This window comes from Podarcis liolepis (genome assembly GCF_965112155.1).
Source record: "Podarcis liolepis genome assembly, chromosome: 8".
Taxonomy (NCBI): Eukaryota; Metazoa; Chordata; class Lepidosauria; order Squamata; family Lacertidae; genus Podarcis; species Podarcis liolepis.
Genome location: NC_139560.1, coordinates 44,719,804 through 44,741,703, shown reverse-complemented (window position 1 = coordinate 44,741,703; position 21,900 = coordinate 44,719,804). Strand labels below are relative to the sequence as shown.

General features: G+C 39.0%; 1 protein-coding gene and 1 long non-coding RNA gene across 26 annotated transcripts in view; one reads left to right on the top strand and one right to left on the bottom strand.

Annotated features, from left to right (window-relative positions):
* ZNF521 (zinc finger protein 521) overlaps positions 1-21,900 on the bottom strand; it is a 304,344-nt gene that overhangs the window by 135,790 nt on the left and 146,654 nt on the right. For 16 of the 23 annotated variants that reach the window (XM_083517664.1, XM_083517665.1, XM_083517653.1 and 13 more), the window contains one exon: positions 21,816-21,900. In XM_083517664.1, the coding sequence (XP_083373790.1) occupies positions 21,816-21,900 (85 nt within the window). The remainder of the gene's footprint in view (positions 1-21,815) is intronic. The other 7 variants (XM_083517666.1, XM_083517657.1, XM_083517660.1 and 4 more) reach the window with 1 other exon arrangement.
* On the top strand, positions 6,341-21,862 carry LOC310713533. Of its 3 annotated transcripts, XR_014529315.1 has the most exons (5): positions 6,341-7,322; positions 7,459-7,523; positions 15,902-15,996; positions 19,179-19,696; positions 21,755-21,846. It is a non-coding gene; the product is annotated as an uncharacterized lncRNA (long non-coding RNA). The 3 variants fall into 3 exon arrangements; XR_014529313.1 differs by lacking the exon at positions 19,179-19,696 and having other exon boundaries at positions 21,755-21,862; XR_014529314.1 differs by lacking the exon at positions 7,459-7,523.

The window sequence follows — 21,900 nt, the reverse complement described above, 5'->3', positions numbered from 1 at the left end:
GGCCAACTGGCAACCATTGTATGGTTTATAAAACTTTGTATAAAATAGTATAAATTAAGGCAAACAAGGGTCTAATTTCTCCAGCTTCAAAATGTCTATGGTAGGGGTGAATAATCTATAGGTCTCTATATGTTAAACTACAACTCCCATCATTCCTGAACAACCATATTGTCAGGGGCCGATAGGAGTTGGAATCCAACAATAACCAGAGGGTCATAGATTCTTCATACTTGGTCTATGGGATATAGACTAGGGTCATTCACATTTCGTCTGCCAAGTGCATTTGTTGTGGTCACTCATGTATACTATAGATAATCTACTGTATAAGTTGGGATAAGTTTATTACTTGCTTTAGTATCCATAAACATTAGTACTTAATATAAATAGTGTTTTAGTAAGACCCAAGTCATGCAGCAACAGTGTTATCTCCAAAATCACTCTCTCATGGTCAATACTCTACACTTCTGTCTCAATGGGTAGATCACCTTTCATATAGTCCAGTCAAATCAAGCCAGATTAGTTGCAGTGAAAACAGCTGCAACTGCATACAAATCATTTTTGGTAGCAACCGTGCATTTATCCAACTAAATCATTGTGCATGCGAACAACTTTTGTGAGCTCAACAGAACTCCCACTTTCTCTCCTTTCCATGCAGACCCATGCACCCCACCCTGAAATCTGCTTTCAAGGATTGGGGACCCCCCCCCCAATTTGGTGGCACATGGAAAGAAGAGAAGGTGCAAAAGTTCCATTACACTCACAGAAGCTGTTCTGTGCATACAATAATTTAGTTGGATACTATCCTGTATGACTGCAATAACATTTGAATGGAGCTTAATCTTCAGATCAAGACAATCAAGGAAAACTGATGTTTACAAGCACATGCAGAATACATTTCCTCCTTCACCAGTGAGCCATACCACTTGGAATTAGCAGTCAGGGCTTCCAGGTTGTGCAGTGCAGCTTTTGAACAAACTTGAATCCTATATTTTTTTTTAAAAGAAGCCATACTTTGCTTACACAGAAAAAGAATACAAACTAAACAAACATCTTCTACATATATATCTTACAAAACCAACATTTTCTAAAGATCCTTCAGTACAATGTCATTTACTGATATTATTGCCTGTTTTTTAAATGACTAGAGATCTAAAAGGACACTGTATTATCTATCTGAAAATGAAGGAAGAAAACATAAGCAACGGGTTGGGTTCCCTTTCAATAAGCATTTATAATCCAAGTTTTCCTACACTGTAAAAAGCAAAAGGATGAATAAGGAAACACTTCCAAACCAATAATCCTATTCAAAACTCAAACTCAGAGGGAAGCTCACAAAAGAAAGCGAAGTCATATTGTACCTCCTATCTGTTGTTTTGACAGAAATGCACTTCTTTTAAGCAACAAATGATGAATAACATTATGAATGTGGCCAACAAAGCTAAAGTGGCATCAATAAAGTACAGCAAAAGCCACCCAGGGTAGCAAGTGTTTGGAAGTAAACTGTGATTGGTGTGCAGATAAGAGACAAAAAATGTCCACAACATTTCTAAAGATCCCCTGTGCTGCGCTGATGTTCAACAGCAAGTTTGGCATCAGGAGAGTAAAGGAGATGGGAAGTAATAACAACAATAAAAAAAATAATCTGGTACAAAGGGACCCCAAGGTGTAGTAGTCATCCCCATGCAACCATCACCCTTCACTGCAATTTACTGATGTTGCTTCATTACAACAAAGCACATAAAGGGGGGAGGGGTATTCAAGGTTTGCTATTTAAAGCTACATGATTTGCAGCAGCAGCCAATGTGGGCATTGACCTAGGACAATGGCGTAAGAAAGGGTTTTTCTTAAGCAAAGAAAGATTTCAACTAAGTGCAACTATAAGTGGATGTTTTGTGAAACTCACCCATGAGATAAAGAAACAATGCTTTGATACGTTACAAACATAATGTGTCAAACAAAACTCAAATCACATTTGCACAACACTTAACAGGAAAGTGGAGTAGGGGTGTTTGGATATGGTATAACAATTTGTGGTTTCCATACAAAATAGTTTTTCCAAACAGTTAGCAGAACTGCAGAGAAAATGGCTCTTACACCATCAGTGCCATTGATCCTAACAGAAAACTAAGTTGTTAGAAGAGGTAAATTTCTTCTCACTGTCTTCAGAAGAAAATGTGAAGATTTAAACATTAGCATTAGTTCTCTCTCACTCTCACTCTCTCACACACAAAATGGTACTATCTTCTGACTGTTATGAGCGTGGCTGATAATTTTGATATGCCTTGCCAGCTATGTTACAGTTTCATTCGGCTGACCCAGAAACATGTGGGTCTGGGTTTAGATTTCCAGACTTTCAGGAAGGATGTAGCAAAGAAAATATAGCAAACTGTGGATTAAGGAACAAAATATTGCTCAACCATTTAAACAAAATCAATATTTAGTATTTATTCCATTATTGCACTGATTTATATTCACAGTACTTTTTCTGCATTAAATTACAGCTCCTTGGGAAAACCCCATGTGAGTTAAGTATTATCCTGTTTGCAAAATTAAGAACTGAGAGACTTGTTGAAGGCCACAGAATGATTCAGTATAAAACCCCGAAGTACAACTAACACTTCCTCATCCTGGTCATGCCATACAATACGCTCTGCTATACGGAGATTTAGTAGGCTAGAAAAAGTCATGGATAAAGATTTTAGCAAAGGTAAAAGAGGTAGGTCTAAAATGCAGACATCATTTCAGAAAAGTCAACTGTATCCACACAAATTTCAAACTCCATGACTGCATTTGGGTTAGATATGAAACAAAGGAAGGAAGGAAGGAAGGAAGGAAGGAAGGAAGGAAGGAAGGAAGGAAGGAGTCAAACTAGATTTTTCAATTTGCGTCTAAAATTAAGAATCCTTTCTTGCTGAGACATGTTTTGAAAGAGCTGGGGAAAGTGACAATAATGTGTTGGGGAGAACAATCAGATGTAAATACTAACCATTATTCAAAGTGGTATAGTACAGAAATAACAGTTTAAGAAGCCTGGTGAGGATTGCTACCACCATTGCAGACAATGTGGTATATTTGGGAGTATTACACAGCTATTACCAAATTAAGTTGGCGGCAGCCCTTATACAGCTCCTAATATTTGTGGAAACCAAACATCCAAACCGCTCAAACTGGTTGGTTGAAAACTCTTACTGTCACAGAAAGTGCAGCTACAACTCGCTTGAGTGGTACCTGTGGCATTAAGCAAGAGTAAGTGGCAAGTCTGAGCCACCTAGAAAGCTTACGGCTGAACTAACTTTGAGGTAACTTTGAGAAAATGTGAGATACAAGTATCACAAATAATAACCACTATTGTACATACAGAAGCATTCCTTGTCTGTACGTAACCAATCCAAATGTAAACTCTTGATTTGATGCCAACTAAAGACTGTTTCATTCACTACATTTTCCATATATTAATATCTATGAACACTGGGAGCAGCCTGTGCAGTGGGGTCCTGCCACAGAGTCACACTCCTGGCAGGGGCATTGCGGCTGCTTACCTTAATGGTGTTGGGTCAGCACTGCGCAGAAGTGCTAGTCTTGCTTCACTGGTGCACCTGCGCAGCCCCATCCCCGCACTGTCCAGGTAAATCACAGTAATGCCACTGCTGAGAGGCACCATCCTGGTCACCCCTGATGTATACTGTTATGAATTAAGTCCAGTGCAAATGGTTTGTTGCTACCAAAGCTTGGACTGCCTGTTCCATACGTGGTGGTACAAATGCTCCATATAGATGATCGACATGCCTTTTTTTTTTAACAGAGATTATGTTTGCGTAGGTAAAAGATAGGAAATTCTCACAGATTAATTATGTAACATACTGTCTTACCATTATGCAGAACAGAGACAAAAAATACCTTTCAAAGTAAGGATCATTGAGTATGTCACTGGCTAATTCCTACTCTATGCTCCTCATTAGCATTACTCTCAAGTTTCTGATTATCATATCCAAAATATTAAGACATAATAAGTACGAAGGTGCACATAATTGGATATTAACCAGAACATACTTGACTGGGCAGGAGGTAGGGCCTTGCTTAAACTAATCCTGATATATATTAATCACCAATTAATGAATGGGTTTCAAATTTATTTTCTATTATAGAACACCTCAGAGTGCCTAAGCTTTTTCTAACAAAATGAATTGGAATAACAGGGTAGGAAAAAAGAATGCTTTAATTTGAGGCTGGCATGAATTACAGGGGTTAGAGTATCTGTGGTTTCTCCCTTTTTTCCTTTTGTTAAAATTAAAATGTAATGTGCCTACCAGCAAGAGGTGAAGATGGCGTGTACAAAGTAGCTTTAAAAGAACATGGTCATGTTGAGGAAGAGCCAAGTACTTACCCGGTGTGTAAAAAAAACTGCTCCTGGTCTTCCCCTTCCCCTTCCATTTTTTTGCCCCAGCTCCCAAGCAGATGCCATTCAGCACTTTAATGCATACAGTGGTGCCCCGCAAGACGAATGCCTCGCAAGACGAAAAACCCGCTAGACGAAAGGGTTTTCCGTTTTTCGATGCGCTTCGCAAGACGAATTTCCCTATGGGCTTGCTTCGCAAGACGAAAACGTCTTGCGAGTCTTGCGATTTTTTTCGCTCCCCCCCTTTTTCTAAGCCGCTAATAGCCTTTTAGCCGCTAAGCCTTTAATAGCCGCTAAACCGCTAATAGCGCTAATCCGCTAATAGGGTTGCTTCGCAAGATGAGAAAACCGCTAGATGAAGAGACTCGTGGAATGGATTATTTTTGTCTTGTGAGGCACCACTGTATTCACGTGAGTCCTGTTTTTAAAAAATTCTCAGTGCCCATTCAGTGTAGCTGGAAACTGTTTTTGTTTTTTTAACTGTTCTGGTCCCCTGTCCATATACAAATGTGACAAAGACCACCGTAGAACTAGTGGAGCCTGCAACCTGTGCAACCCTTCCTGCTTTCAGGTAGAGCTGGCTTTCTGGAAATGGTCCAAGATAGACACAATACTAACTCCATCAGTTGTAAACAGAGCACGGAAATGGAAGCATGAAAAAATGCTATGGAAGTTATATTTCAATATGTACGTTATTTTGTGATACAGCTTAGGAAACTGCCCTGAGGGAAATCAAAGGTGAGGGAAGAAGTAGATGCATAACATTTCCTCTTTGTCTCATACTTGGACCCTCCAGCTTGATGCCTATATGTGTATCAAAATGTCTGCCCTGTATAAACAAAATATTCCGAGAACCATCACCCAAATTCCTAATGCAAGTACACACCTCTGAAAAAAGATGTGTAGCCATTAGGCAGCATATTGCCAATTATTTTTCCAATTAATCAGCAATATACCAAACCAAGTAGGCTGATTTTCCTATGAAGTTTAGAGCAATGTAGCAATGTAAGCATCTGAAAACAGTACTCCAAAGCTTAATCACAGCAATTGTATATATAACACAATTGTCTAACCCCCACTCCAATAGTTGCAAGATTCTGGGGTTCAATTATTTTACATCCACCAAATGCATGTCCTTTGTCCTCATTTTGGTTTAGTGTCTATATTGTCACAGGGAGTCATATAAACAACCTAAAAGGCTATATGTTGCACAAAAACCTGACTATGAAGAACTAGTAAAGATAAAAAAAAAACTTTATATGAACTGAAATAATGTAAAGTAGTTTTCTAATTGAAAACTACATATTCTGTTGTTGGAGACAGCATGCCATTGAATAGCACTTGCTCAAAATCACAATTGCAGAGAATGCTACTGCACTCAGATCTTGCTTGTGAGTTTCCCAAGGGCATCTGTTTAGCCACAGGATGCTGGACCATGAGGGGCCGTTGGCCTAATCCACCCAGACTCTTTCTATGTCATATCTTCATTTATATACTGTATAACCACGTATTTTCTGGGCCAAAATAGGCTTGATGCACAAGATCTGGGATTCAATATCCCAAGTTTCTTTTTGAAACCATTAAGCTACCTTCAGGGAAATTAATGTTTTGATCAGAGCAATGGCACGGCAAGAGGAATCTATATTATATTCACACACAATTTTCTAGATCTGATATGAGCCCTGCAAAGAAAAGGTACAATAGAAGGAGTGCCAGGGATTCAGAGCAGCTATGAGGAGGGTAGGCCTAGGAAACAGCTCTGGGTGTAGCATTAATCCTTTCTCCCCCAGTTCTACTGCTCCGATCAATTCCACAGTGCCTCCCCCCACCCGCAGTAGCTGCCCCAAAGTAACTATAGATACAAAATAAAAGAGAGAGAGAAAACCAGGAAACCTCACCTTTAAACTTCTGGGTCGTTATCTGTTTTAGACAGCAAGCGTGCACTCGCTGTACTAGCAGAAAATATTTGGGGTGGGTATGGAAAGAGTTGCACCTTGACTAATACAGAGGGCTGTAACACAGAGACCTGAAGTGCTATTATCCTCCTTTCCCCTCCCTTGCAGTCCTTGGTGCTATTTACTTTGGCGTGAGTAACAAGTAAACCCACATTATCCGTGTCTCTCTGGGTTTCCCCCCTTAATTTGTTGATCTTAATTTTAGCAAACCTTAAATAAGTGCTTCCGAAAGACAAAGTAAGATATGCAAGCAAGTAGTCCTTTTATCAACAGTTTTGCCACAGAAATACACAAACATTTCAATTGCTCTTCATTAGCAAACAAATCAACAAGTGATATTTTAATGCATGACTTTATTCCATCTCTGTGGGGACCGTAGTTGAGAGTGTGATGTACAGTACAGAGAAAGGAATCATCAGCCACAATGTCCCAGGGCTCTATCCATTGAGGACTTCTCAGCCTCTGCTTAAAGAGTGCATTTAATTGACTGATAGACAGTAGCTTCTTTGTTCACAGAAGACAGCGAAGTAATGGCAGCTTGAAAATCGTACCATCTACAGGGTCTCCTGAGACTAGTAACAGGGGGATATGTGTCAGGAATAAATAAATAATCTAATTATTAAGCCACTTCCTGTCAAGTTAACTCCAATTTGTTGGCTTTTGAAGGCAACAAAACGAGGCATTTTTCCTCATTATGCTTCTCTTTTTATACCACTGGTAATCACAGGCGGATTAAAGGGTGCCTGATTGGTTTTTTTGTCAAGGAACTGAGAAGCAGCCAACAGTATAGAAAAACAGAGTTGGGGTTAGAAGAAATTTCATGCTTGTCTCCTTTCCAGCTCCCTAACAGCCCACACTGCTGCCCCATACAGTGCCGCCAGCTGTACAGCAAATGTGTACCCCTCCAACTGCGGCCTACCAGGCCACAAGCTCCATCCTGAGAGCTGTGAGATGCCTCACAATCTTGGCAGGTAGCTACTGCTGTCATAGGCATAAAATTCTAAAGGTGACCTACGAAACCCCGTTAGCTAACCAAATGCAGCAATATGAGCAGCTGAAGTTGAACACGCGCTCCCTCTCCCTCTCTGCCCTGTTTTTCTTCCATAGAAAGCATTTACTGGACCTCAGGAACAACAAGCAATTTAAAAATTACCTGCAACACAAATATTAAGGCAGGTTTAATTTTTATTTTTTTTTTGCCTTGAAAGAGAATTTGTTTGCATTTTCTAAAATATACATTCTGCATAATTAATTTTCAAAAGAACCCTGCAAAAATATGTCCTGGGAACCTGTAGTGTAAACAACTTGCAGGAAGGAAGGAACAAAGAGGAAAGCTGACTCAGTACCCTTGAATGATTCTTGTACTACAGGTGCAACTTCCCTTAGACTACTCATTTACAGTAGTTAGTTACTTCAGTTAACTAAACATTTAAAAATAGAAAATGGAATTTGTACTTGTACAACAGATTGAATCAAGTGTATATAAAAGTACAAATAAAACAGTCATTTGAAAATGGTAATTGACTCCTAATGACAAAGATCCACAAACAATTTACTACCCTCTGATTTTAAGGGGGCTTCTGGAGTTAGTGGATTTGGAGGGTATCCTTAAAAAGCCCATAATTAATAATATGTGGGAATTTCTTTATTGTTTCTTTTTAAACAGTGAGGGGTTGAAGTTTTTATGTCTTCAAAAAACAAACAACCATAGCAGTCTTTTTAATATGTATAAAAATGTATAAAAATGTGGTTTTTTACATCTTAAGGGTGGTATCCTGCTAAGTTGTACTAGTGTAGAGACATTGAAATCAATGGACTTAAATTAATCATGACTAGCTGAATCTACTGATTTCAACATATCTGAGTATGACTGAGTATGACTTAGTCAGATACTACCCTAGAAATGTTTGGGGTGCTTATAAATGGATTTTCATTTTATTTGTAGATAAAGGAATGATATATGTATTTTTATTAGTTTCATAGGCACTTTATATTTGTGCATATGAAGCAAACATGAGGATTTATTGACACATATCTCTGGAAGCATCAATGATAAATAGGTTAGATTCACAAATGATCTGTATTAACTAAAAGAAAATCGAGGAAAATGTATAAAGAAAAAATCGTTTGTTTTCAGCTTTTTTTATTCCACTAGCATCAAGATTTCAGGTGAAATCAAAGCTGTCTATAAACAACATTTTTTTAAACAAAATAATGCCTTTGATCCCTGAATCAGTTGCAAAGGTGGAAAAGGCATTTTTATAATCAAAGTACGTGCAAGAATTCTCCTCCAGTAGGCAGTAAGAAAATAGGGCTTTCAGGGTGGCACAAGATTTTAAAATGCAGAGTGTAAAAAAAAGTGCTTCCCCTTTTTGAGCTCATTTTGCAATTATTTTTGGTTAAATTGTGCAGATAATTAAAACCTATTCATATTTACTGTCTGCTTCATTGGTACTCTGAATCTGCTTTTCAGTTACAGTCTGCAAATTCCCTCTTTGCACGAATTCATACTAGGCAGTAACACTTCATTTTACGTAAGTTTTATCTGATGTCCCCACACAGAGCTGCCAGCTGTACAGCAAATGTGCAGCTCGCAAACTGAGGCCTACTAGGCCACAGGCTCCATCCTGTGATCTGTTCGGCACCTTGCTGTCATTGGCAAGCGTTCCTTGCTATCAGTGCAACTGTCTCTCCACACTACACAGAACTTAGAATCATCTGATTATTAGAATTTGTGGTCCACATTCCATTTTATCCTTTATTTAATCTATCCCCAGATCACACATTTGTTTAAATGTTTTGGCTGGCTTACAAATCATGCAGCCATCTGCACAGTAGGTGTAACACCATTTTTTAGACAAAAGTTACATTGCAAATCAACAAAGATAAAGTCATTCAAAAGGCTTTGGTGTTTGATATTCTGCCTGGTTTGCTTGGACCAACTATAAGAAATAAATAGAATTATCTGTAAATCGATGAACATCTATGAAAAACAACACCCAGCAGAACAGAGAGCTTGCTCCATTACCTACGTTAATATCATGACAGCTGAGGAGAGATGACCTGGCCCACTTCTCATCTCTCCTGTACAGATGGCTATTAAAGAGAAAGTATCCCTTTTGTATGGTCCATGTAGAAACCCTTTATGAGCTTTTCAAATACGCCAGCATTGCCCACATGAGGGTAGCTTTCTGTTAGTATTAAACAAAGCAGATTTCATCTTCTTTTCTCCTCAGCTTCTTCTCATGAAATAAACCAAAAATGAACCTAATTTAAAACCCAATCTTGAATTGTGGATTTTACACCTATATCCCTAATGTTACTATTACATTTTTGGAAACGTTATGCAAACAATTTGTATAAAAATGCAACACATAAGTAACTTTCCCATGTTAAAAGCAATATATAGAGTTTCCACTCTTTTACCTCAAACTCTATTCATTTAATAGGTACAGTATCCATTTTACCACTTTGTACCATAGTCAATTTATAAGTGGGCATAATCCAGTATATCTAAAAGTGTACATAACTGGCTGGTATAAAACAATCCTCTTTCCTTGGCACAGAATCTTAACAAATTTGAAAGTATACACACACGTGTTTTGTTTGGTTTTAAATTCTGCAAGTTATATTATTTGGGAGCTAAGACACACTGAATAAAAATAGAGACTAAAGGCAGATAGGAATTTGTTACAGGCACTTAGAGACCACAGATGAAGACTAAGCTGGACCTAAGTAAGTCTAGCTCACTCAACACAGCTCTCCCCCCCCCCCCATTCAGTCTAACCTGAAAAGCAAAGGAGACCTTGTCTGCACCGAACTGGAGAAACATATACCTGTATGTTGGTGTGCTGAGGTTGAAAAAATGACTCCAGGTGGAAAGTGGAAGTTACCCCCTAGTCTCCTAGCTCTCTGTCCAGAAAGGGGAGTCTGCAACTCTTAGGATGATTTCTTCATCCTAAAAATTCATTCTTCCTGATGCCATAGGACAGACCCAAGTGGGGATGGATGGACCAGCCTAAGTTTCTTGCATGCTAGTGCTTCCTGTAACAAGCTTTCCTCTATGAAAGAAAGCACTTTCCCCTCATTCTGCTTCCACACCCAAGCTTTTCCATCCCACAGGCCCTTTTTTCCACACCTGCTTTACCTGTCCAAACCTTCAGCAACTGACCTCACCTTGCTTTTCTGAGTTACCATTTTGCCTTGCTCTTCAGGACCAAACAATATGTGTTCATGTTTTTTAAGCACATGTTTTCAGCTATAAAGCGGGGCTTGGTGGGTTACCATTCTATACTAAAAAGGAGTGCATGGGATAGGGGAGCGTATCTTGCTTTACATTTGCCAGGTCAGTCTTAGATTCAGAGCCCAGGCTGGGAGAATCAGCTCAAAGCAGGAGAAAGTGGCAGATTAAGGGGAGAGTAGAGTGTGTGTGTTTCACTCCTCTGCCTGGTATTTATTTTAGTCTACCCTACTTTATAGCTAAACAGGCAAGGGCATGATGGGTAGGCACATACTCATCGGGTTTGACCGTCCATCAGGCCCCTCAGCCTAACCATGCAAAGATCCAGATTCTCTCTCTCTCTCTCTCTCTCTCTCTCTCTCTCTCTCTCTCTTCTAGCAGGCATGGAATCCCTCCAGTGAGTGACACCATGCGCGGCTGCAAAAATGAGCGCTTTTATTTGCCTTGTGAAAAAGCATGCCATGTCTGTTAAACATGGAGTGTGTTAGAAATGTGAAGGAAAGGAAACAAATCAAATACATATTTTTTTTAAAGTGTGATAATTGAATTTTATGTTTGACTAATCCCTTTCATGAAAGAAAACAGCAGAAGCAATTCAGCAATGTGAGAAGTTTGAGGGCGGGGGAGGCAGGGGGAGTAAATATAACGTACATGTAAGGATGTGGGAGGAATCCGTTCAGTCTGCTTTTCAGAGCAGACTGACCTGAATCAGAATGCAATTGTCAGTAGGATTATTCATATCCCTGGATGCAGTGCACCCCAAAAGATATATTTTGTATAAAGCAATGTATAAAATGCACGTTTTAGGGGAAATGCTTTGAAAAATGCATATTTAATGGTAAGAATAACTACAAGGTGCTTAAATTTTACATTTGAATTTTTCATGCATTCTTTCGGGGAATTGCCCAAAAACAGGCCAGGACAAACCTATGATTGAGCAAAACAAATTATATAGGGCCAGGAAAGAGCAGTGATGAACTGCAGTGGGAGAACTTTGGACTTGGTTTTTCAAAGAGATACATTGGGTCAAGGAGCTGGTTTCAGCTTTAAGTTTATCCATGGTTAATGATATTCACACATGGACCGATGAGTAGATAAGGAGACAAAATCATAAGCATATTTGTGTGTATGTTCTCATTTGTGAGATACTGTTACACATTAATAGCTAATGAAAAATTTGCTCTTGGGATCCTAGAAGATGTTATAGTTTCATCGTTATATTGTATTTTTATTCAACTGGTTTATCCAATAGGTGTCAAACGTTATTTTGCTGTGTCATATGTCTATTGAATGCAAGACAGTAGAGAACCCAGATTATAGTATTTTTATATTGGCAGTGTCTTGAGCCATTGGCACAGTTCAGGAATAAAAAGAAACCATGGTTAACCCACCATGGTTTCCCCTTATAAGTTCAAATTCATGCTGTTCCCTGACTCCTTCATTAACGTACATGAGCTCAAAATTTCTGCTCTCAGTTTCAAATTAACCACAGGTCCCTACTACACTGAAACTCAGGGAGCTGTGTTTTGCTTAAATTATGGCTTGGAAAAATATATGGTTTGATATTCCACAGTTTGATAAACCACAGTTCCTTGAGTTTGGGCATCATGAGTAATTACAGTTAGGTCTAAAGTGCTGGCTAAAGCTTTCAGTCTCTTCTCGACACACATGAAGCAGGAGTATGAGACCCTGAGTCTCATATATGGTTGTTCTTGTAATGGGAAGCAATGTGTTCCTGATATGTCTGAGCTCAGCCAATGAGTAACCAGGAAGGTCCCTATTGGAACCACTAGTGGGTCTTGAGTGATACACTGCTTCCTTTTGCAAAACTTATTTTACTTCTTAAAAACATTAAGTATTTGCTGCCAAACAGGCTGTAGCTCCCACCTTATCTGAAAGCGCTCTAGCTACTTAATCTACAGTGGTATGGCAGAGTGATGGTACTCACTTGACCTCTGGCAAGCTCTGTCGCTGCTACTTACCAGGAGATAGAGGAGGGGGGCAGAGGAGGAAGCAAGGTCAGTATGGTGCAAATGTACCAGCAGACCCAATCCAGTTCTAGATTTAGACCTCGTCTCCCCCTCTGCATTGCCCTTGCCCTTCTACCTACTGGTAAGCAGCAGCAGCAACACAGCCAATTGGAGATCAGGGGCGTGTCACTGCTCCACCTTGCCATCTGCTACTGATAAATTGGTATAAAATGATGTTCAGATTTTAGCTTACAACTTAAAGCAAACTTTAATGATTACATTGAAAAAATATTGATGGCCAAGTGAACATGCTATTAATGCAACTGTTTTATATCTACTGATATAAATACAGACACGCACAAATTACTTATACAAAGGGAAAGAATGTGGAAGGAATGGGATAAGGTTATATTAAAAAAAGCTCAGCATATCTCATCACCCAAACTTTCTCTTCATAATTTTTATTGCTTATAGGACCATAGGTTGGTTTTGATAGTCAATACAAGCAGCAGAGAATCTCAAAGTCTGTGACTTCCCCATCCCCTTTTATCATTCCCTTTGTCAGTCTGATCAGCCCTCAGTTGTAAATGTGCTTCTCCGTTGTGCACAGCCAGCGGCTTGCAATTTTGCTCCCTGCCTTTTATGAAACAGTTGTCTGTGGCTCTTTGGAGATTCACGTGCTGGCTACAATGCCAGCCTCCATGGTGCTGGAGCTTTCCTTCTGACTAAAAAAGGCTAATTGGCAGTTGGTAATTATTGGTCAAAAATTATCAGACTGAAAAAAATTAAGCCTTCACAAAATAGTTCCTGGCAATATCACTTTGCATTATCCGATGCCTAATAGGGCTTTATTCTGAGCACTTACAAAGTTGCACTTCAATTGTTGGATCTCATAACTTTATATGGAAAGATTCCGTTCACTGCGTTAAAAAGGCAGGGGTTTGATTCTCATCCATTTCATCTCAGTGTAGTAAAGAGATAGGGCGTAAGAGGGAAGTTGCGGGGGGTGGGGGTGGAAAATAAAGTAAAAGTCACTGATCTACCTTTTTCCAATTTTAAAAAAATCAGTTAAAAAATAAACACTTCAGCCCAGGGGTCAGCAAACTTTTTCAGCAAGGGGTCAGTCCACTGTCCCTCAGACCTTGGGTGGGGGCGCGGACTATATATATATTTTTTGGGGGGGATGAACGAATTCCTATGCCCCACAAATAACCCAGAGATGCATTTTAAATAAAAGCACACATTCTACTCATGTAAAAACACACCGATTCCCGGACCATCCGTGGGCTGGATTTAGAAGGCGATTGGACCGGATCCGGCCCCTGGGCCTTAGTTTACCTACCCATGCTTCTGCCTATGCCTGAACTCTCACTTAGATGAAGCATCTTTTTTAAAAAAAAACAAGAAAAAAAACAAAAACTTTCTGCACAAATAGATAAATAACACTGGCTTGGAACCACAAGCAAAATTGAACAAATGGGAGTGTGCTTACTGAAAATTCAGGACATGGTAGGATTACTGCAGAACTGATATTTTTACAGCATTCTTACATTAAAATGACCTTATATAAGCAGTATTGTGGCGTTTCACTTTGAAAAATCACATGGAGTAAATATCATTGATTTAAATATGCTTATTTCTGTCTTGAAGTAACTTGAGTCGTAGAATGTGGAATAGTCTTCAAATCATATAAATCAATGGAACATGGGTGCAAATAAGATTTGCATAAACTGCATGGGGAAAATACAGGCTAATTCGGAGTTCTGCATAACAGAAGTAGTTTAAGGGTTCCATTGAACTAAGCCATATTGAGAGCAGACCCACTGAAATCAATGGACTTTGTAATACAATGCAATACGATGCAATATATAAAATATAATTAAAATCACACAGCACCCAGAGTGGTGCATTACAAATGCTACAACTGGCAGTGGTCTGCCAAGGGCCTCAGCGATGTTCAAGTGGTACATGGGGGAAAGTGTGGGAACCACTGGTCAACAGACAAGATACTGCATTTTCATTTTTGGTGTCTTTTTGCTTCTAATGCCTGCTGAAATCATGGTTATTCATTCAGGCATTTACAAGATGTTGTGTACTTAGATGGGGTACTAAGATGTAGTTGGCTGTGTCTTAGAGGCTGTTGCTCTAATAATTTGTTTTATGTTATCTTGATTTATTGTATGATTGCAATTATTAAATGCTTGTGATGGTTTTAAACTGTTTATTATACACCATCTTGAATAGAGTGGGCTAAATATTTTAAATAAAAATACACACACACACACCCCAAAATAATTCTTCCACCAGCCACATTTTTGCCAACAAAAAATATTGCCTATCTTGTTTGAAAGAATAAAGCAGTTCACAGTATGCTGGGAAGATAATGCACTTGGATTTAAAGTGATTAAGCAGCACTGACTTCACATTAAAATCCAAATGCTACAGCTTAATTGTAGATTTTTTATTTGTACATAGCACTTTCTCCCAAGTTCTCAAAGGATTTCCCATACATTATCACAGTAAACGTCAAATTAAATCTTTACAGAAGGGCAGCATTATAACCCCATGTTACAGACAGTAGGGAGAGGTGCAGAGGCTGATGGAAATATGTTGCCTAAGGCCACCCAATGAGTACAGGACTGAGATGGATTTGAACTATGGGCCTCCAGTCGCTTAGAGCCCGTGCTTCCTTGTTTTGGCTCCTTGGTAAGAGCCCACACTGAGGAAGGCATAAGTATGTTTTTCCATCAACACCTTCACCATGATTCTCAGCCCTTTCCTGAACAATTTCTCCAGTGATTGTTTGATAAGTTGGCTATTTATCTCCTGAATGTTGGAAATTAGCATTATTTGCATTCTCTCCTGGTTCCAATTCTTCCATTCCTCTATGACACTATTTCCTTCTTTGCACTTATTGCTTATAAAACCTTTTTAATCCTTATAACCGATCATTCCAAAATAAGTGTCCTCAAGGCAGCCATGCTGTCTTCCCTTATTTCTCTGAGCTTGAAAAGGGAAACATTTTGTTTGTTCCCTGGAATGTAAGTCTCCTTTTTTTTTGCCCATGTGGGAACTGCACACCCTTAGGAGAACAAGTTGCATACATGGGTAGCAGTGTAGTGGAGGAAGATCAAAAGTTAAAGCATAAAGAAAAAGGAATCTGAAAGGTTTGTTATGCCTCTGCATTTTTGTTATGCCATTGCACTATTCTATATATTACGACACAATGCAGAATGTGCTGTTTCTTCCTTTTAGATATTACTGTTATGCAGGGCCTTTGACATGGTGCTGCCCAACCTGAATACAACAATGCTGTTGCATTTCATTTTTTATTTTTTAGCTTCTGCTGCCATTGACACTGCAGTAGCAGCAACATCACTGCTGGGCCTCCAGGGAGCATTTTAACAGCTGGTGGGCAGAGGTGCCATTTTAAATGTAAGCCAATCGTGGCCCCCTAGATATGAAGGCTGTTCACCACCTTCATTTATCCAAAATGCAAAGACACATAATTCATTTATGTAGACAATGTATATAATTGATTGATTGATTGCATTTATATCCCACCTTTTTCTCCAGTGAGCTCAAGGTGGCACACATGATTCTCCCTCATCTTGTTTAATTCCCACAACAGCCCTGTGAAGTATGTTAGGCTGAGTCTCAGTGACTGGCCCAGGGTCACCCAGTGAGCTTCATGGCCGAGTAGGGACTTGAAACTTGGGTCTTCCAGGTCCTACTCTGACACTCCAACCACTAAATCACACGAACCTTGCAGGATAAGGATTCCCACACGACCCTGAAAGTGGCTAGGTTCCTGGTCGCTGTCCTCTCCCAAAAGCGACGCCAAGGAGCGCTACAAGCTAATTAAGGCGTAGCAGGCCTTTCCATCTTATAGTATTTTATTGTTATAGTGGTGTTTTAGCGACTGTTTTTTCTTTTCCCCACGGCACAAGCTGTCACTTATGTGTTGTTTTTACCTGTATGGGCCTATGGCCGTAATAAATATTATCTATCTATCTATCTATCACACGAACTCTCTTCTTATTTATACCACTTCTGATTTTGAAAGAAGTATCAACACTGTTGATTTCATATATCTTTGGGCTGAAGCATTACAATTTGGGTAACTTAAAACAGCAGGTGGCCATTGCAGATGGACCTGAACTTGCGTCCTGTCAAGCTGTATTGCTGCCCACCCACTGCCAATACGAGGGGACAGTGGTAAATGGCGTTATAGGCAGGTTCTGATGATGAGGAGTCTTCTGAGCCCTGGGTGCCCTCAACCCTGTAAGACAGCTGGTGCGAGGTCTGCCATTATAACAGTCTTTTTTGGAAGGTTCTCCAGAAGGTTCTTCTACCTGGTTTGTTCTAAATTATATTAAAGTCCGTGTTCTCAACCACTCTGCACCCCTCTTAAGCGATAAGCTCACATTCCCCATCTACCCTGTAGACTATTTGTGCTGACAGGTTACTTTGCCATGACTAAATAGAATGCTCATTAATATGCTGTACTTAAGAGTCAATGTAACAGAGTGACTAGATCACATATTCTGGATGTGAGAGACCCAGGTTCAAAACTCTGCTTAGCTGAAAAAAAGCTCTTTGGACTTAGCATCAGGCAGCCTAGAAGGTTGATCTGAGGTCCTTGAAGGAGATGATACAAACCACATTACAAAAGCATAGTTTAGAGAACTAGCGGAAAGATTAACAAGCAAGCAAGCAAGCAAGCAAGCAAGCAAGCAAGCAAGCAAGCAAGCAAACAAACAAACTAAAGCCAGAAGTCTAGAAACTCTCAACTCTACATGGGTGTGACATGTCAGCAGCTCACTCAGTAATTAGGATGGCATTTTTTTAACCAGAGACTTTGGGTTCCCCCTTCGTTTCTTCTCACCATGCATCCTCAGTGCAGCTCCAGAGGGCTGAAGGACATTCTGCAGGGGTGAGGAAAGGAGGGAGAACTTCCATTGAGGAAGCCGAATGGCAACGTTGGATGCAACCCGTTGTGTTTTTCTTTCTCGTTTGCTGATATAAACTTTATTACCAGTTAATGTGCTAAAATAACATTTATAGACCCTGCTGATCCCAGAAACAATATATGGACTTGCCCGTTGCGTTTTCATTTACCTGTATTAATATGACAGTATTGTGTGTCATATATATTAAATCACATATATCCCTCTTTTTCATTAGTTAATGTTTAGTGATAGACCTGTTGGCAGCACTCTTTTAATTCTAGTGTAATCTTGGTAATGTCCCAGAAATGTAAAATAATGTAAGGAAAGAAGAGCCAGTGGTGGCGGTGGAAAAGTAATGGTGGCAGAGAGCAAACAAACAAACAAACAAACAAACAAACAAACAGATAGTACCATGTGGAATGAGTCCTAGCATATAAAATCACTAAAAACTCATTTTCCTGTATTCAGGTTTTCATACACTCTCCAAAATAGAACTATTACAGGTTGTTAATTCTTCCACATCCTTCTTACTCAAGATGCAATATGAGTGTTTTTAATCAGGGATGCATCTCAAACACTGACATCCAGCATTACTTACAGTAAATACAGATTATCAAAGCATGTTCTGCAAATCACACTGTGCTTTGTGTGATAGAATCTCCCCCACCCTGCTTTCTGGAATGTTTTTATAGCAAGCCCACATAAATCTGTGTCACTATGGTTATGGCATGAAGCAATATCATGCATGACAATCAGCCAGGGAAAAGCACCTTTTTCCCATTCTATGTTATCAAACTTTTAAGACTATAAGGTATGTGGGGCCACTTTCAACATTAGCATTTTTTGTTTTCACAACTTACTCTTGCAATGCAAATCCTTACTGCTGGAAAAACATTTTAATTAACTATGTCTACTCATCAGATCTGGCTATGACAAGAATCCTAAAAGTGCCTTAGCACACCAGTTTCTAGCAAATAGGCACAAATTCTCCTGAAGTTACAATGAGAGTGACTCCCATGATCAAAATTTGTAACAACAGAAGCAACTTCCAATGTTCACTCAATTCTTATTTACCCTCTATCAAGTCACATTGCAATCTGGCCTGGTCTAGCTTTACCTGCTATAGAAGAAAACATCCTTGTTCTCTACCAAATGATTATAGGCAGGTGAAAAGTGGGAGGCAAGTAAACATACCCTAGGAGACTATGTGACATTCCAGAATAATCCCTTGCCCACACAAAGAAGTGACAAACTTCTCATTGTCAAACGTTTTTTATCTGTTGCTTGCTGAATACCTCATTAAAAATAACCAAACATTGAGATCCAGCTGAAAAAATGGGAAGAGTTGTCTCTGTGTGTTTATGATTCTTTTTGCAGCTCCCAACAAACTATTTTCAGCTGTAAATTCTAACTATTTTCAGCTATAAATTCGTACTATTTTCATTCTAGTTGAAGTTTTCTAAATCATCCCCCCAAAATAACTATGTATAAGCGCAACGACGGGCAAAATGACTTCTGCTCCTTAATGTTCTGGTCAATTCAGAAAGCAGTGCCACAGAACAATGTTTCCTAGACTTTTTGAGCTAAACTGATTATACTTTATGCACTCCCAAATCCAGTACCAGGCACATGTACCAAACTAATGCTTTTAATTCTGTGCTACAGCCTGCTGCTGCATGCAAGGAACTATGGGACACTAATTTAACACTGTTCATGAGTAGCCATCAGTTGGAGGGAAAAGGTCGCGAAGGCCAAAGCTCAGAATGATATCAAACTCGTAAGAGAGGTTAAAAGCAATTTTAAAAGGTTTATTTGGCTATGTTTGAAGCAAGAGGAAGAAGAACCAGTAGTTGGTCCTCTACCTGGAGAAGATGGAGAAATGCTATTGGGTGACAGTGAGATGGTGGAGCTGCTCAACACCTACTCTGCCTCTGTCTTCAGTCAAAAGGAAAGCACAGCTCAACCTGGTGATAACAGAATGAACGATGCAAAGAGGCAGCTGCAGCCCAAGATAGGAAAAAAAGTGATAAGGGAACACGCAGCTACTTTAAATGAATCAAATATCCAGGGCCTGATGAGCTACACCTAAGGGTGCTAAAGGAACTTGTGGATATAATCCCTAAGCCTCTGTCTATAACCTTTGAGAATTCTTGGAGAACAGATGAGGTCCCTGCAGACTGAAGGTAGGCAAATGTTGTTCCCATCTTCAAAAAGGGATGGGGGAAAAGACCTAGGTAACTACCGAATGGTCAGCTTGCCATCAATAACAGGGGGGGAAATCAGCTGAGAGTGAGCCATTGCTGCTACAACATCTGATAGGCCCAGCTCTACTACTACATTATTCATCTTCTCCATCCTGCTCCTTATTCTTTTAAATCTGGAATTGCAGTTATCTACAAAATCATTTCTGCTAAGCTCTGTGCGTTTGCATCACTTCTTTGCAGGATTTTCTGAAGCTTCTTGCCTTCCATTGTGTGGAATTTTGGGAAGAAAACACACTGAGCGTGACAGGATTGTCCCTGACAATCATGCTGCATAAGAAGTGTTCATAACCCTGCTAGGGCTTATCCAGGAATGAAATTCTTGGTAATACAGCAGCAGTGATTCCTGCTACTGGGTCACTGGGCCAACCTGAGTGGGTCCTAATTTTAGCAAAGGTGAAGTAGGCCACCTCAAGCCTCTGACTTGGAGGCACATTGAAGAGGAGCAAACTGAAAGTTACGGTAGTTTATATCCAGTACTCATCCTACTTACTGAAATTAAGGAGCATTACTAACAGGTCCATTAATTTAAGTGGGTTTATTCTGAGTATAACTGAGTTGGCTACTTATTATTAACTTTTTATCATGTCATTTGGACTTCCTTGCACAAACACTAAATTCCTTTGGCCATCTCTCGCTTATATTGCCAGTGCAATTGTTTTTTAATGGATACACACATAATATGACTCATTCTTAATTCTATTTTGACTTCAGAACATTAATTTTAAAAAATTAAAGCTCACATTTAACTCCTGAAAACTTTGTTTTACTGAATTTTACTTTTATGCATTGACACTATGATTCTAAGGTTTCTAAGATACTTTGGCTTCAATATGATTTACTCTCTAGTAAGCATGTTTAGGATGAAGCCAAAGGTTGTTGTTGTTTTTTAAATTAAACTACAACAGCTGGAGAAGAAGCATATTAAATTAACCAACAACCTTTAGTAAGTATGACAAAACTACATGAGAACATGTGTAAAAAATAGTTTAGACCATCAAGCCAGAAATTAAGCAACTTTGTAAAACAGCTCAAAGGAAATAGGTTTTGAATAAACGAACATGCATTTATAGTTGTCTGCTGACATGAATCTCTCTGCAAGAAGTTCCCATTTTTCTAAGACATTGAAACAAATAATGTAGCAGTACAAAGCCAATGATTCTAATGTCTGCTCTTTGCCAAAGGAATTTCTTAGAAATAGGCAGTAACAAAAGGCAATATTGTTTTATTAGCAGGCAAAAGATGTGCTTGATAAATTTAATTGGCTTGCAGAACGCTTAGTGTTATTACTAAGTGGTAACCAAATTAAAAACATAAATATAACCCAGGGGAATAAGCAAATAATGGCAAAATATGATGATTCAAAGAAAATGCTCAGTGTTTCATATGGTATTTCCTAACTTCAGCCGTATTATAAAAGCAAATTATCATTAGAAATTGTGACTGTAGACTCTAAATACTATCAATAACAGTGCTTGAGCTTTGACTCAATTAAATATATTATTTCATTTTGTAGAGAACCATTCTGGGTTGTTTTCAAGCTTTTAAATACTATGTATATCCCTGTTTTATGGCCATTTGAATTATTTACGCTTCTTCGTGACAAAACTCACAAATTCTGGTGTTGGTACCAAGGTGCTTGAGCAGCACTCGGTAGTGTCATTAGCATAATAACTTCTGAAATTAAAACCTGTCTAAAACTCTGTGGAAAGCTAACAACCAGTTCATTAACCATTCCTGTTAGTTGTTTTCAATAATGCAAAAATGATTAGAAGTTTAATTTGTTAATCACCTGTGTTTTGACTGGCAGTAGTATATGAATCTCTGCAGAAGTCTAAACTAGCCCTTGCAGAAAATAAAACATGCTAATGCTTTATTAGGCCTAATAATATATTTTTTTAAAAAAGATATCTATCACACCTGGGTAAATCATTGACGGTTGCACAATTAATTTCTCCTTAACTCTGTTTAAATTTACAGGCAATGAGAATACAGCTAGGAGAGTCTATCTATCATCAACAAGATTTAGTACTTCACTCACCAATCATGTGATTTGCAACATGAACCTGGATATCCCACTCATTGTAGAAAACCATCTGGCACTTGATGCACTGATAGGTCTTCTT